This window comes from Podarcis cretensis (assembly GCF_951804945.1).
Source record: "Podarcis cretensis genome assembly, chromosome: 1".
Taxonomy (NCBI): domain Eukaryota; kingdom Metazoa; phylum Chordata; class Lepidosauria; order Squamata; family Lacertidae; genus Podarcis; species Podarcis cretensis.
In genome coordinates, this window is record NC_137170.1 from 1,969,620 (window position 1) to 1,984,280 (window position 14,661).

Below are 14,661 nucleotides of genomic sequence, written 5' to 3' on the forward strand. Positions count from 1 at the left end.
CTGATTTCCTTAAGGATGGAGAGGTTTGATCTTCTTGCAGTCCATGGGACTCTCAAGAGTCTCCTCCAGCAACATAATTCAAAAGCATCAATGCTTCGACGATCAGCCTTCTTTATGGTCCAGCTCTCACTTCCATACATCACTACTGGGAAAACGAGAGCTTGAACTATACGGACCTAATCTTAATGATTACTCCCTATATAAGGCCATCTGATTGATTTGGTCTGCTAGATGCCACTGTTACATATTCTGTGAAACCAAAGGACACCGAATAGAGATGGCAAAAGATGGCCTTTGGGTTATTTTTAGTATGTCACCACTAGGATCGCCATTATTTCAAACCCAGGCTGAAAAGTTGTTAAGCTTTTTTGGCAGATTAGCAGCAATGAAGTTTGGGGTTGGATTTTAAGGGAAACCAGCAATTTCCTGGACTTTCTAAGCAATTTTTTGCCCGGACACTGCTTCCGACTGCAGTATTCCAGCAGATATGTCCGGGAAATTGTGAATGTATGCCAACCTTAGTCACCACCCGCTCTGAGCATTGTTTCCACAATGGAAGGGATAGAATTATTCTGTGTAGTTGTAATAATTGCGATCGGTTGCACATGCACTGGTCTCTTAGTAGTGCACAAAGCAAATTTTCCTATGGGTACCCAAAGAGGCCTGGTCCATATTTAACAGCTGAACCTATCCTTATATTGTCTACATATATTGGCTGGGAGGATCATAGAATGGTAGAGCTGCAAGGGTCCCCTAAGGATCATCTAGACAAACCCCCCTGCAGTGCAGGAATATGCAGCTGTCGCATACAGGGATCAAACCTGCAACCTTGCTGCTATCTGCACCATGCTCTAACCAACTGAGCTCTTGTATTCCTGTCATTCTTATGAAGAACCAGATAATAAGGAACCAGTTGGAATTTGAGAAATGAGAAACATAAAGGTTTTGTCACCAATCGCAACCATGATCCCTCCACTGCCAAGCAGGGCGACAGGGAACATTTACAGATCGAAAGTCCTTGGGGATGAAGACTATATGACAAATTAATACGGAAAAGAATAGCACATTTATTGTTGATGCATCTCTATCCCGTGGCTGGTTGATACAACAGCTTCATTGCATCGCTTGGGCAGATTATGCTCAGCAGGCAGTGATATGAAAGGCTGCGTCAGCTCAGTTTTGAAATGTGAGTGCCGATCGCAGGGAAGCACATCAGTGGCCGGGGGCTTATCTCAGCAGCGCAGCCGAGTTAGACGCAGCAGGAACGGAGGAGGGCAGGAGCAGATTTGGGAAGGGGCAAGAGGAGGGCGGAAGGTCTGGGGTAGATGTCACACGAGGGCAGGCCAAGGGAGAAAGGAAGGAAGAAGCAAGTTTACGCCCGGCCAGTTTTCAAAATTCCCTTTCCGGGTTTAAGTATGGAGACTCAAGCCAGACTCCCAATTAGTCAGACTTTTACATCAGTTTTGCATTACAGGACAAAAGTGTCTGTGAGACCATATCTATTAGCACACCACCACCAACAACACAACACAACACAACCACAACCACAAAACATCATTTTGGCTGCTTATTCTTTGCCCAGCCACCTTTGGTCATCATCTGCCACCCAAACACAGCCCTTGAAAACACTTACTCAACCCAAGTTTTTGTTTTGCTGTGCATGCAGAGCCCTCCTTGCACCTTATCTGTCAGTTATTCTCCATTCTAGCATTGAGCATGAAAGGTAAAGGTAAAAGGTAAAGGTACCCCTGACCATTAGGTCCAGTCGTGACCGACTCTGGGGTTGCGGCACTCACCTCACTTTATTGGCCGAGGGAGCCGGCATACAGCTTCCGGGTCATGTGGCCAGCATGACTAAGCCGCTTCTGGCAAACTGGAGCAGCACACGGAAATGCCGTTTACTTTCCCGCCGCAGTGGTACCTATTTATCTACTTGCACTTTGACGTGCTTTCGAACTGCTAGGTTGGCAGGAGCAGGGACCGAGCAATGGGAGCTCACCCCGTTGCGGGGATTCAAACTGCCGACCTTCTGATCGGCAAGCCCTAGGCTCTGTGGTTTAACCCACAGTGCCACCCGTGTCCCTATCATTGAGCATGAGGCTCCTCCTAAAACTGGTTCTTACCAGTTTTGTGGTTGGGCCAGACCCTCGTGTACCTGAAACTGGCCTCACTGGTAATGGGTTTCTCAGAATTACTCCCTCACATGCCTGCTCAGAAGTAAGCACCAAGGCTCACTGTAAAGCAGAAGAGTACTGCTCACAACCAAATGCTTTGGTGGGGATTGCACAAATGTTCCATGATTTAATTTTAAAAAGTTGGATTCTCTGCAGCCTGAGAAGCGATGGAAGGAACCTGGGGAAAACAAGGCTTAGATGACCGAGTCATGAAGACTTGTGGCATTTCTACAATGAATGACTTGTGCGGAAGCATTCCTGGGGCTGGGAAACATTCCTGGGCAGAACAGTTAGGTTTCCGGTGCCACCACTGAGAAGGCCCTTTCTCTGGCTGTCCCTTGCTTGGTCTCTGAAGGGAGCGGCATCTGGAGAAGAGAAATAACTTTTAAAAGAAGCCCTTGCTTATTTATTTATTTTATTTCATAAAACTGAGACACCGCTTGATTGTTAAAAGAGAGAGTGGTTAAAGAAAAAGATTTAAAAATGTTGTTGTTGTTGAGTCGTTTAGTCGTGTCCGACTCTTTGTGACCCCCCTGGACCAGAGCATGCCAGGTACTCTTTTCTTCAGTAACAAAAACAAACAATAATTTGAGACCAGTGCACACAGGAAGTTACCAGCTGCTTCCACAGCAATTGAATCACAAATCTGAAATACAGTGGAGCCTCGCAAGACGAAAAGAATCTGTTCCGCGAGTCTCTTTGTCTAGTGGTTTTTTCACCTTGCGAAGCAAGCCCATTGATGGATTAGCGCTATTAGCACTATTAGCGGCTTTTAGCGGCTTATCGGTTTAGCGGATAAGCGGCTAAGCGGCTTAGAAAAAGGGGGGAAAAAGGGGGGGGAACCCGCAGGAACTCGCAAGACATTTTCGTCTTGCGAAGCAAGCGCATAGGAATTTCGTTTTGCGAAGCGCCTCCAAAACGGAAAACCCTTTCGTCTAGCGAGTTTTCCGTCTTGCGAGGCATTCGTTTTGCGGGACACCACTGTACGGCGTTTTGAGGTTCTTTCAGGATTTTTTTAAAAAAACCTTTTTATTCAAAATAATAACAAGACATATTATCAAAAAAACATATCCTCCTTTTCCTTACACTTCCAACATATATTTGAACCAGTTTTGTACATTTTCCCTAGCTGCACTGGTGTTGTGTACCATCTGTACATCATCTTCATGTAATTCTCCTTCAATAGGGAACAATCTGTAAATTTTAATTCAGTTTCCCATAATTTTCCCCAATCTTTCATCATAATGTTGTGACCTACATCTTGTGCCCATTTAATCATAACTGAGGTTCTTTCAGGATTTAACACAACATCTATTGAGAATCATGACCTGTGTGGGATTCGCGTTCACGAAGCAGACACAGAACAAAATGCTACAGGTTGTAGAGGTTCCTTTGAGCCCAATATGGAAGAAATACAATTCAGCGATGCTTCCAGGACTACAGTTCCCAGAGTCATCTGAGTTTCTTCTAAACCAGTTTAAGGCTGAAGAATGATGCATATGCCCACCAAATTCAGTGCCAGCCTCCAGCCACTGCACTTGTCAATGTGCCAATGAGCCAAAGGTCCAGGAATATTTATTTCGACTGTTGGGGTTGAGCTAATACCTCATCACCCCTAATAGATCACTCTGCATTACGTGGGTGCTTGGTTTTTTTTAAAGCAGTTAATGAAAGCCAGCTGTAGCGGCTCAGAATAAAGATTAAGTAGCTGTCGAGTTTGTCTCCTTAGAATGGGCTTTTGCTTTTTTTTTTCTATCAGCAAGTGAATCCAGCTGCCCTCGAAATGATTGACAGCCCTGTGATGTAATTAGCTGCATCTACAGTTTGCAAAAAATGGGCTTTTGCAAAACTCATTAAGAAGGGAGTGGGGTGTGGGTGTAAAGTTCAGAAATGTTCATATCAGAGCCACAGATCAGTGACAGAGCCCTTGCTTTGCATGCAGAAGGTCTCAGGTTTAACGCGGGTGGCGCTGTGGTCTAAACCACAGAGCCTAGGACTTGCTGATCAGAAGGTCGGCGGTTCGAATCCCCGTGACGGGGTGAGCTCCCGTTGCTCGGTCCCTGCTCCTGCCAGCCTAGCAGTTCGAAAGCACATCAAAGTGCAAGTAGATAAATAGGTACGTCTCTGGAGGGAAGGTAAACGCCGTTTCCGTGCGCTGCTCTGGTTCGCCAGAAGCGGCTTAGTCCTGCTGGCCACATGACCCGGAATCTGTACGCCGGCTCCCTCGGCCAATAAAGCGAGATGAGCGCCACAACCCCAGAGTCGGCCACAACTGGACCTAATGGTCAGGGGTCCCTTTACTTTTACCTTACCTTTGGGAAAGACTCCCTGCCCCCAAATCCTGGAAAGCAGAAACCAAGAAATGTTTAAATCTCTCTATTCTGCAGTCTCTGAATCATGTTAACAGGGAAATCAAAATGGTCTGAAACCATATGATCTATATAGGTGCTAAACACATAAACCTAGATATTGCACAGCTATAGACTTCCATTTACCTCCAAACATCATTTGACTTGTATTCTTAGCATTGTCTTCTAAGCACCCACCCCAATAAATTCATTTTTAGGTCCAATTATTTCACCTCCTATAGGATCAGAGTAACATAAAAAATACGATGTGATCCACAGCATGATCTTACTTTCTGGGGAATGGAATCTTACCCTGATTATTTAAAATGGCCAAGGCCAAACACTTGAGTAAAAATAAGAAATAATGCAGATTAAAGGGGGACCCTTGATGCAGAGCCCCTTTCTAAATGACAATATTCCATTTTAGAAAATTTAAGGTTTTGTACTTTCCTGCTCTCACTTTTTTCTACCCCAAATTTACCTTTGGAAGTTCTTTTCCAACCCTATTATGAGCCTTATGCATACGCAAAAATATAAAAATAGCAGACCGTTTAAGCTTTTTACTCTTACAAATTAACCTTATTGTACTCCTTATGTGATTTTACAAAATCGCTTTCACAAAACAGTCTTGATCCTCCTTAATCTATTAGCCAATAATTAAATTGATCCTCTTTGCAATTGTTGTTGCTGCCACAGCCTTGTAATCCTGGTTAAGAATTGCTGTTGGATAGTCTGATTTTACATTAGTGAGTTTTTTCCCTTTCTTTCAACATCAAAACGATTTCTGCCGGTGGCCAGGATTCCGGTAGGTACTTATCATTTACCGTACTATTTATTACTACAGTCCAGTGGTGGAGGAACCCTCTCCAGCACCCAGGGCGGCGCAGCCCATACAGACTGCACATGTGCGGCATCCTGCGCATGCGCACTCCGTACGGAATGTCACACATGTGCAGTCCGTACAGGGATGCCGCACATGCACAGTCCATACGGGATGCTGCACGTGCGCAGTCCGTACGGGCTGCCTCTTGCACAGCAACCGTACAGGCTGCCGCATGTCGGGATCTCCGCTCAGCCAGGCTGATAAAGCCTCATCTTCCAGCCGAGCCTTCAGAATCGCCTCCCGACGATGACCTGACCATTGATGAGGCTCCAAAGCATGTTCCCATCCATTAAGCAGAGTTTCCGGCACAAGAAAGAGATGAGAGGTATGGGCTACACTGCTATGCTTTATTTCTAAGCTACGCAGACAGAAAAGACATCCTCTCTCTGTGAAAGCAGAGAGCAACCGAACAAAGGAAACAAAGGAACAGGAAACCACTAACGTCACATCCTGTCTCCTTTCCCGTGAGAATTCCAACAGCCTGGAAGGTCTCTGGAATGTAAACAGAGTCATGTGACTCTAAGCAGCTGCTCAGTGGCAAACAGAAACTAACACAGCATGAGCGGCATCCCGTATGGACTGCGCATGTGCGGCAGCCCCTACGGTCACCGTGCGAGAGGCAGCCCGTACGGATGGTGCACGCATGGACGCCCATCTTGTCACCCCTCCCAGGGTGGCCCCTTGGGCCCCCCTTCCTACACCACTGCCACAGTCAATATAAGAACTATCTTCATTATAAAAATGCTGAAGGAATTATATGTGCCAGACCCTCCCCCTGCCCCAGTTGTGCTCATTTATTCCTGATGGTTCCAGCCTTTCTTCCAATTCTCCTCCCATCCACTAAACTTATCCTTCAATTCCAGATCCTTAATTTTAAAAATGATTTCCTCCCACGCACCCTCCTGCTTTCGCTTACAATAGATCATTTCTCTTATTAATAAATCCTTCGTGTAAGCTTTACCAGCTTCCCAAATTATAAATGTATGCATCCCTGGGGTAAAATAAAGTACGAAAGTTGTTTTATTGCTCTTTTAAGTTAATTCACAAATAAATCCTGAACCACCTCCGATCTGTGTGTTCCCCATCTTCTCTACCATGTAAACTGCAGGTTTCAAGGCTGTGTAGTCAGATATTATTCTGGCCAAAATCTCACATCGTGTCATGTTTTTACAACATTTCTGGAGTTGCCGAGTAAAAAGATCTACACTTGCTCGGTGACTAACCTATTTTTCTCTAACCAAAAGCCCCATTTTCTCTTTTTCTCTTCGTTCCTGAGTTAAGACCTCAAGAATTTACCGCGCCACAATCAAGTTCTAGATTCATTAGTCAACTGAAAAAATAAACAATCACATGTTTAACTAGGGCTTATTTTCTCAGTCGTTATATAACTTCAACAGCTGCATTTATCCTGCTTATGAAGTCCCTTTCTCAGTCTCTGCCACAAACTCCTTAGCGCCTTTTCCCAAATTAGTCACTGTCCGTTTGCAAAACATTTGACAGTCCAACCACCTTGTTCCATTTATATTTAATGCTTTGCTCCTCATAATATCCATTAAGAATTTATCATCTTTCTCCTGTTCAAAGTCACCAAAAGAAGGTCGGCTGATGCCAAGGGCAGGATCCAACGCAGCGTTGAGTGGACATTCTGTCAGTGGAAGAATTTCTGGTTGTGCAATGGAATGGTCCCCTCTGTGCCTCCCACATCATCATCATCATCATCATCATCATCATCATCATCCCCTTGGAGCAGATTTGGGGAAGGTGGGGTGTGGGAGCAGAGGGGCAAAAGTCCCAGTACATCAGCAGAAATCCTTGCACTGACAGGATGAGATAACTGAATACTATCCTAAAATTTCCAAACAATTTACTGTTAATCGGTTCCCTCATCCGAAAATTTCGCCCAGTAGACATGTTCTAAAACCGAACTAAAAGCACCAAAACGAAGCTATTTCTTTTCTTGTGCATACTGTAGCTATTTCACAGAATAATAAACTTATAGGGCTGGAAGGGACCCAAAGGGCGAAGTGCCCGGCCTCAGTTCCAGATCTGTCATTGTCACCTGTGGTCATCGAACATGGATTGCTGCACAAAGCCAACCGTTTTTATTGTTGGTGTTTTTGGTGGTTCTCAAAAGAGAGAATCCCTTGGTTATGGAAATGTATGGCATAGGGTGGGCCAAAGCTTATTTCGGATGCAGTATTGTAACACACCCTCCAACATTTCTCTGATGAAAATAGGGACAACCTGTTCTATAGTAGTAGGAGGAGTAAATTTATTGTTTATACCCTGCCCACATAACTGGGTTGCCCCGATGAAAATAGGGATATCATAAGGAAAAGCGGGACATTTTGGGATCAAATCAGAAACTGGGATGGCTTCTGTAAATCTGGGACTGTCCTTGGAAAGCAGGAACACTTGGAGGGCCTATTGTAATAATAATAATAATAATAATAATAATAATAATAATAATAATTTATACCCCGCCCTCCCTGGCCAGAGCCAGGCTCAGGACGAAAAACACCAATAAAATCACAGTAAAAACATAATTGGGGGGGGGGAACCAATTTAAAATACAGGTTAAAATGCAATTTAAAATGCAGCCTCATTTTAAAAGTAGCCCATAGATCAAGACCATAAGGGGAGGGAAACATAAGGATGAGACTGAGTCCAAACCAAAGGCCAGGCGGAACAGCTCTGTCTTGCAGGCCCTGAGGAAAGATATCAAGTCCTGCAGGGCCCTGGTCTCTTGTGATGGAGCATTCCTCCAAGTTGGGGCCAGTACTGAAAAGGCCCTGGCCCTAGTTGAGACTAATCTTGCGACTTGGGACCTCCAAAGTGTTGTTATTTGTGGACCTTAAGGTCCTCTGCAGGGCAGACCAGGAGAGGCGGTCCCGTAGGTACGAGGGTCCTAGGCATAGCTGTCAACTTACAGATTTGAAAATAAGGGATCAGCAGCCTCGAAAATAAGGGATCAGCAGCCAAAATAAGGGATTTTCCGAGCACAGGTATGTTCAACTTCTGAGCCCCTCCAAGCCAAAGGCAGAAAGCCCAGCTAGCAGCCAAACGAAGCCTCAAGCTTCATGCTTCCCACAGCGCAGCGAACCGGCAAAGGGGATGCAGCAAGGAAAACCACCGTCATCTCTCCGCTGGGAAGCGCTGAGCAAAGGCGAATCTCCAGGCAATGCGGCCAATTTGATCAGCACAAGGCATGCAAGCTCCACCCCCCAGTCGTTCTTAAACTCCTTATTGGGTGAGCAACGCAGCCAAGCAACATAGTTGGAGCCTCGCACCTCCCTGGCCGGCAGGGGGGGAGGGAGAGGAGCTGCTTCCTTTGAAACCCGGGAAATTTAAGGGACATCATCAATAAGGGACAGTGGCGGGTCACAGCGCTGGGATAAGGGACTTTCCTGCCAAATAAGGGACGGTTGACAGCTATGGTCCTAGGCTGCGTAGGGCTTTAAAGGTCAAAACCAGCACCTTAAACCTGACCCTGTACTCCACCGGGAGCCACTGCAGTTGGTAAAGTACTGGATGAATGTGATCCCACAGCAAGGACCCCATAAGGAGTCTCGCCGCGGCATTCTGCACCCGCTGGAGTTTCTGGGTCAGCTTCAAGGGCAGCCCCGCGTAGAGCGTGTTACAATTATCAAGAACCTCGATTGCTTATTACTGAATTTCTTGTTTTTGAAAATTTCACCAGGAAACCTTGCAAAATTTCAACCAGCCGCCCTTCAACCCCATAAGGTCAAAACTGCATGAGTTAAATGTGCCCGTGATGTGGTTGTGCTGCATTTCTTCCTCAGCTGAAAGCCCCTGCCTCTTAAGAGCTTCCTGGGTATGTTGAAAAATTAACCGAAAGGACAAGAATTTTGCACACGTTGAAAGACAAAGGAAGGTACATGTTTCCCATTTTTGTTTTTTATTCTGCTTCTTTCAGCCTAAGGCTTGGCTTTCCTGACGAAAGAGGCCCACCATGCTCCCAGGAACTTCGCTTCCCCTTGCTAGCCACTGTGCCTTCTGTTCGGAAAACAGGACATGGTGACTCCTGGGGATATCTCTTGGGGATACAGGTGGCTCTGCCACTCAGGTCTCTACGATTCCAGGAATGGCTCATGACTCACAGGGTAAGCTGGGCCTTAGCCCTCGACTAACTGTCTGCTCATATAAGGACCTTCTTCTCTTTCCCGCTGTTTCACCTGCTATTCCCCCAGGTTCTCAGGTTCACTTGGCTCAGGGTTTTCAACCTGGTCTTCTTCAGGTACTTGGTCACCGTCCTGGGGTGCTTCCACTGCTTCTCCAGCGTTATGAAATGAAGACTCTTCAGTCTGCAGTTGCTGAGATACCAGCGACCTGCCTGTTCTTTTGTTGACAAAGGATCCTTTCGCTAGAGAAATGGAACTGTAAGTCCGCTGAGATACGTTGTCCTCTCCGTCCACGGCGGCTGCTGCTATGCTCTCCAGGGCTGCGTCGCTCAAGCGATGGCTCAGCTCTCCCTCAGCATCCTCCGCTTCCTGGAGCCCCTCTTCCTTCTGGTCATCAGAAGCTGGCTGGTTGACAGGACTGGGTTCTTGCTCCAAAGGAATCTGGCTGCCACGGCGGGATCCTTGGCTGTGCCTCGACTGCTGACTAGCACGGCGGGATTCCTGGCTTAAAGGTGGCGGCTGGTCCTCTTCAGGCTTTGCTTCAGCTGTAGCACTGTCCTGATGCACTTCCAAGGCCTTGGCCACCACTCCCTCGCCGCCAGCGCCAAGTCCAGATGGCTTTGAAGCAATTGCTGCCTCTTCCAACGCTATTTGATTCAAGGCTGAAAGTGAAGTGACTGTTGTCTGCTGACCGTGGCTTACCAAAAACTTGCCTGTCTTCCTGTTCAGCCAAATTCCGTCCGGGAGAGAAACTATGCTGTACGTCTGCAGAGCTACATCCTCCCCTTCAGTAAATGACACAATGCTCCCTAGCGTTCCTTGGCTTTCGGAGGGACCTGGTTGTTCAGTTATTTCACCCACAGATAGGTGGGTATGTAGTGGAGATTCATGCTGCACAAATAGCTGGCTCTCTTTGCGGGACCCTGGTATCTCCACCTGTTGGCTGTCTTTCTGAGACCCTGGCATCTCCACCTGTTGGCTCTCTTTGCGGGACCCTGGCATCTCCACCTGTTGGCTCTCTTTGCGGGACCCTGGCATCTCCACCTGTTGGCTGTCTTTGCGGGACCCTGGCATCTCCACTTGTTGGCTCTCTTTGCGGGACCCTGGCATCTCCACCTGTTGGCTGCCTTTCCGGGACCCTGGCATCTCCACCTGTTGGCTCTCTTTGCGGGACCCTGGCATCTCCACTTGTTGGCTCTCTTTGCGGGACCCTGGCATCTCCACCTGTTGGCTGTCTTTGCGGGACCCTGGCATCTCCACCTGTTGGCTCTCTTTGCGGGACCCTGGCATCTCCACTTGTTGGCTGCCTTTCCGAGACCCTGGCATCTCCACCTGTTGGCTGTCTTTGCGGGACCCTGGCATCTCCACCTGTTGGCTGTCTTTCCGAGACCCTGGCATCTCCTCCTGTTGGCTCTCTTTTGGGAACCCTGGCATCTCCTCATCTTGGTTATCTTTTGAGAACACTGGCATCTCCTCATCTTGGTTATCTTTTGGGGACCCTGGCATCTCATCTTGGTTATCTTTTGGGGACCCTGGCATCTCCTCATCTTGGTTATCTTTTGGGGACCCTGGCATCTCCTCATCTTGGTTATCTTTTGGGGACCCTGGCATCTCCTCCTGTTGGCTCTCTTTCCTGGACACTGGCCCTTCTGCCTGTTGGCTCTCTTTCCTGGACACTGGCCCTTCTGCCTGTTGGCTCTCTCTCCGGGACCCTGGCCCTTCTGCCTGTTGGCTCTCTCTCCGGGACCCTGGCCCTTCTGCCTGTTGGCTCTCTCTCCGGGACCCTGGACCATCTGCCTGTTGGCTCTCTTTCCGGGACCCGGGAGCCTCTGGTTGTTGCCCACTTGATTGCAACTCTGTATCTTGGGGCTCTTGGGCCTCTAGTTGGGGAGGCTGCTGTACTTCCGCTTCTGCTTCTTCACCCCCACCAGGGACTGGTTCTTGTTTTTCTTCCTCCTCTACCTTAACTTCCCCCTGGATTTCGTCACTCTCTGGGGGCTGATCCTCTTTAGCCTTTGGTTGATCACCTAGTGGAAGAGGAGCCTCGCCATATCGAGGGCCATATATTTTTGTTAGGTAGTCTATGAACAAACTCTCGCTGGTCTGTTGACTTGCAGATCTTACTTCTACACCAGTTTTTCTATCCAGGTAGAATGTTTCCTCTTCAGGAAGTTTCTGATGGTCCTCTGGCTGCACTTGCTCCTTTTCAAGTTGTGCTGGCTTGTTCTCATCTGGCTGTTGTGGCTGTTGGCTGCCTCTCCGAGATTCCTGTCCAGTTAGCTGTTGGCTTCCATGTTGAGATACTTGAGCATCTGGTTGCTGGCTTTCAACCATCAATTCCTGCCCTTCTGGTTGTTGACTCTCCTGCTGTGACTTCTTGCCTTCTACCTGTTGACTACCACGTCTTGATCCCTGTCCTTCTGCTTGTTGAATACTATGCCAGGATTCATGCTGGTTTTTGAGAGAGGTTCTACTGCTGGGTAAAGTGTCAGGAGGAAAGTCTGTCTGTTCATTTTTATGCACCAGTTCCTTATGTCTAAAAACGCTTATTTTGCTATCGGTCTGCAGTGTTTTGTCTACGGACATTTTATTAGAAGCTTTTCTCTTTCCTTCCACTTGTGATTCCTTTCCTTCCACCTCTTGATCACCTTGCTGGGATTCCTGAACCTCTGCCACTTCTACTGGTTTAGCTTCCGAATCTTTGGGAGCAGCAGTCACTTCTTCGGCAGTTTTCACTTTTTCTGCAGCATCACTATCGGCATCTGGTTGGCGAGAAAGACGAAGAACTTCTGCCAGAGGCTTTCGCTCCCAGATTTTACTTGTCTGCTGACCTGTGGATTTCAATAACTTCCCTGTTTTTTTGCTGATCCAAGACCCATCCTCTGTCGGTTGCTGCTGCTTTGACTCTTGGCTGCTGACACGAGCTACTGCAGGTGCTTTTCCTGCAGGCTGCTCTGCTGCTTTCTCTACACTTTTCGGGTAACCAAGAGGTTGCAGAATTTCAGAGAGTGGCTTGTGCTCCCAAATTCTACTGGTCTGCTGGCTTTCACATTTCATAACTTTCCCTGTCCTTTGGCTAATCCATGTCATGTCCTCCTTGGTTTCAACTTCATTTATAGGTTGTGTTGTGGAAGGTCTATGGGTTTGTAGGACCTGGTGGCTAATGGATTGATGACTGCCTCGGCGGGATTCATGTCCTGGAAGCTGTTGGCTATGCCGGGATTCCTGGCCTGTGAGCTGTTGACTTCCGCGGTGGGATTCATGTCCCGGGAGCTTCTGGCTATGGCGGGATTCCTGGCCTGTGAGCTGTTGACTTCCGCGGTGGGATTCATGTCCCGGGAGCTTCTGGCTATGGCGGGATTCCTGGCCTGTGAGCTTCTGGCTATGGCGGGATTCCTGGCCTGTGAGCTGTTGACTTCCGTGGTGGGATTCATGTCCTGGGAGCTTCTGGCTATGGCGGGATTCCTGACCTGTGAGCTGTTGACTTCCGCGGTGGGATTCATGTCCCGGAAGCTTCTGGCTATGCCGGGATTCCTGGCCTGTGAGCTGTTGACTTCCACGGTGGGATTCATGTCCAGGGAGCTTCTGGCTATGCCGGGATTCCTGGGCTCCAGCTGGTTGACTACCTCGGCGAGATTCGTGTCCTGGTTGCTGCTGGCTATGCCTGGATTCCTGGCCTATTAAAGGTTGACTCTGACTGCCTCGGCGGGATTCATGCCCCGGGAGGTGCTGGCTATGCTGGCTGCCACGACGGGAGTCATGACCAAGTTCCTTTTTGAGAGATGACATGCTAGCACTTACACTGCCAGGAAGCAAGTCAGGTTGCTGGTTTTCCTCTATCAGTTCCTTATGCTGAATAATGCTGATTTTGCTCTCAGGTCGCTCCACCTCACCTTTATCAGAACTTGTTGTCTTTGGGACATCTTGGTCCATTGCTAGGCCATTATCTCCACTTTCCTGGTGTGGTGTCAACTCTTCGATTTCATCATTATGTTTCTCCTCCTCACTATCTTTGATTTCATCACTTTGTTTCTTTTCCTCATTGATTTCATGTGCATCTTCTTCATTAATTTCAACTATTTCCTCCTTGATTTCCTCCTTGATTCCATCATTATCTCCCTGTTCTTCAGTATCTAGCCCACCTTCATTTGCGTCACTGCTCTCAAGAGTTTCCTCAGGCTCATCCATTCTTCTTCCATCTGCATATGGCTATGCTAGGTTGTTCAGTCTCCAGAGCAGGACTTCTGGAGTTTCCTGAGGTGTCTGTTAACTACTCCAGTCGGATGCTCTTTTCCTTCCTGCTTCTGTTTTTTATTCAGGGCTGCTCTTTACAAAATCTATTCTGAGGCCCAGATGGATTCATGGCTCTTATATTTAAAAGCCCTGCGACTTAGTGCTTCATTCTGAGTGTTGCTGCCTTCCTCCAATGTATTCCTTCCTTTCCGTTGCTAATAACTACCATGTTGTTCTAGAAGCTTCAGAACTTGGTTTCCATATATCTATGACATCAGTTATTATTCTGCTCCACCTGTCCTTTTATTTAACAACAGGGAGGACCTGAAGAGGGCTTCAGATAGAACCATACACTTGGAAAGTTTGTAAATGGCAATGGAGCCATCATCCTGAGGTGACAACAAGTGCAATTTAACCAGAAACCTCTTGTATTTTAATCCTGAAGACCTAAGCTCCTAGATCCTTAGATCACGGTCAGTTTTCTCATTTGTAAAAATGGGAATAGTAGTTTATCATTGTTGTTTGAATTGTTTTATATGTCTTAAATCACTAAATCACTTAGAGTTGTTCTGTATCATTACCTCATCTCATGATTAATACACATGCACAATAAGCACTAGCAATCTCTGCTGATTCCCACCATATTCTGTTACTTTGTGTTAGTATGCATATTGGGAATCTGTGCTACGTACAGTAGAACCTCTACTTACGACCGCCTCTACTTGGGCCCAATCCAAGTCGCTCCCGCTGCAAACCCGGAAGTAAATACAGGGTTTGCCGCAATTCATGCATGCGCAGAAGCGGCTTCTGCCGTTTGTGTATGCGCAGAAGCGGCTGCCACCCTCTGTACATGCGCAGAAGCGCACTGCTGCTGAATGTGC

The 14,661-nt window shown here is 47.3% G+C and overlaps 1 protein-coding gene across 7 annotated transcripts; it reads right to left on the reverse strand.

The window, feature by feature from the left end:
* Window positions 1–9,307: 9,307 nt before the first annotated feature.
* LOC307226847 (uncharacterized protein) lies at window positions 9,308–13,973 on the reverse strand. 7 transcript variants are annotated; one of them, XM_079995939.1, is made up of 3 exons: window positions 11,201–13,972; window positions 11,077–11,125; window positions 9,308–10,971 (listed from the first exon to the last, which is right to left on the reverse strand). In XM_079995939.1, exons 1-3 carry the CDS (start codon window positions 13,733–13,735, stop codon window positions 9,605–9,607), a joined length of 3,951 nt encoding a protein of 1,316 aa, XP_079852065.1. In that variant the 5' UTR covers window positions 13,736–13,972; the 3' UTR covers window positions 9,308–9,604. The 7 variants fall into 7 exon arrangements, with proteins under 7 accessions (XP_079852065.1, XP_079852060.1, XP_079852066.1 ...); XM_079995934.1 differs by having other exon boundaries at window positions 9,308–10,483; window positions 10,520–13,973; XM_079995940.1 differs by having other exon boundaries at window positions 9,308–11,161; window positions 11,345–13,972.
* Window positions 13,974–14,661: the final 688 nt, after the last annotated feature.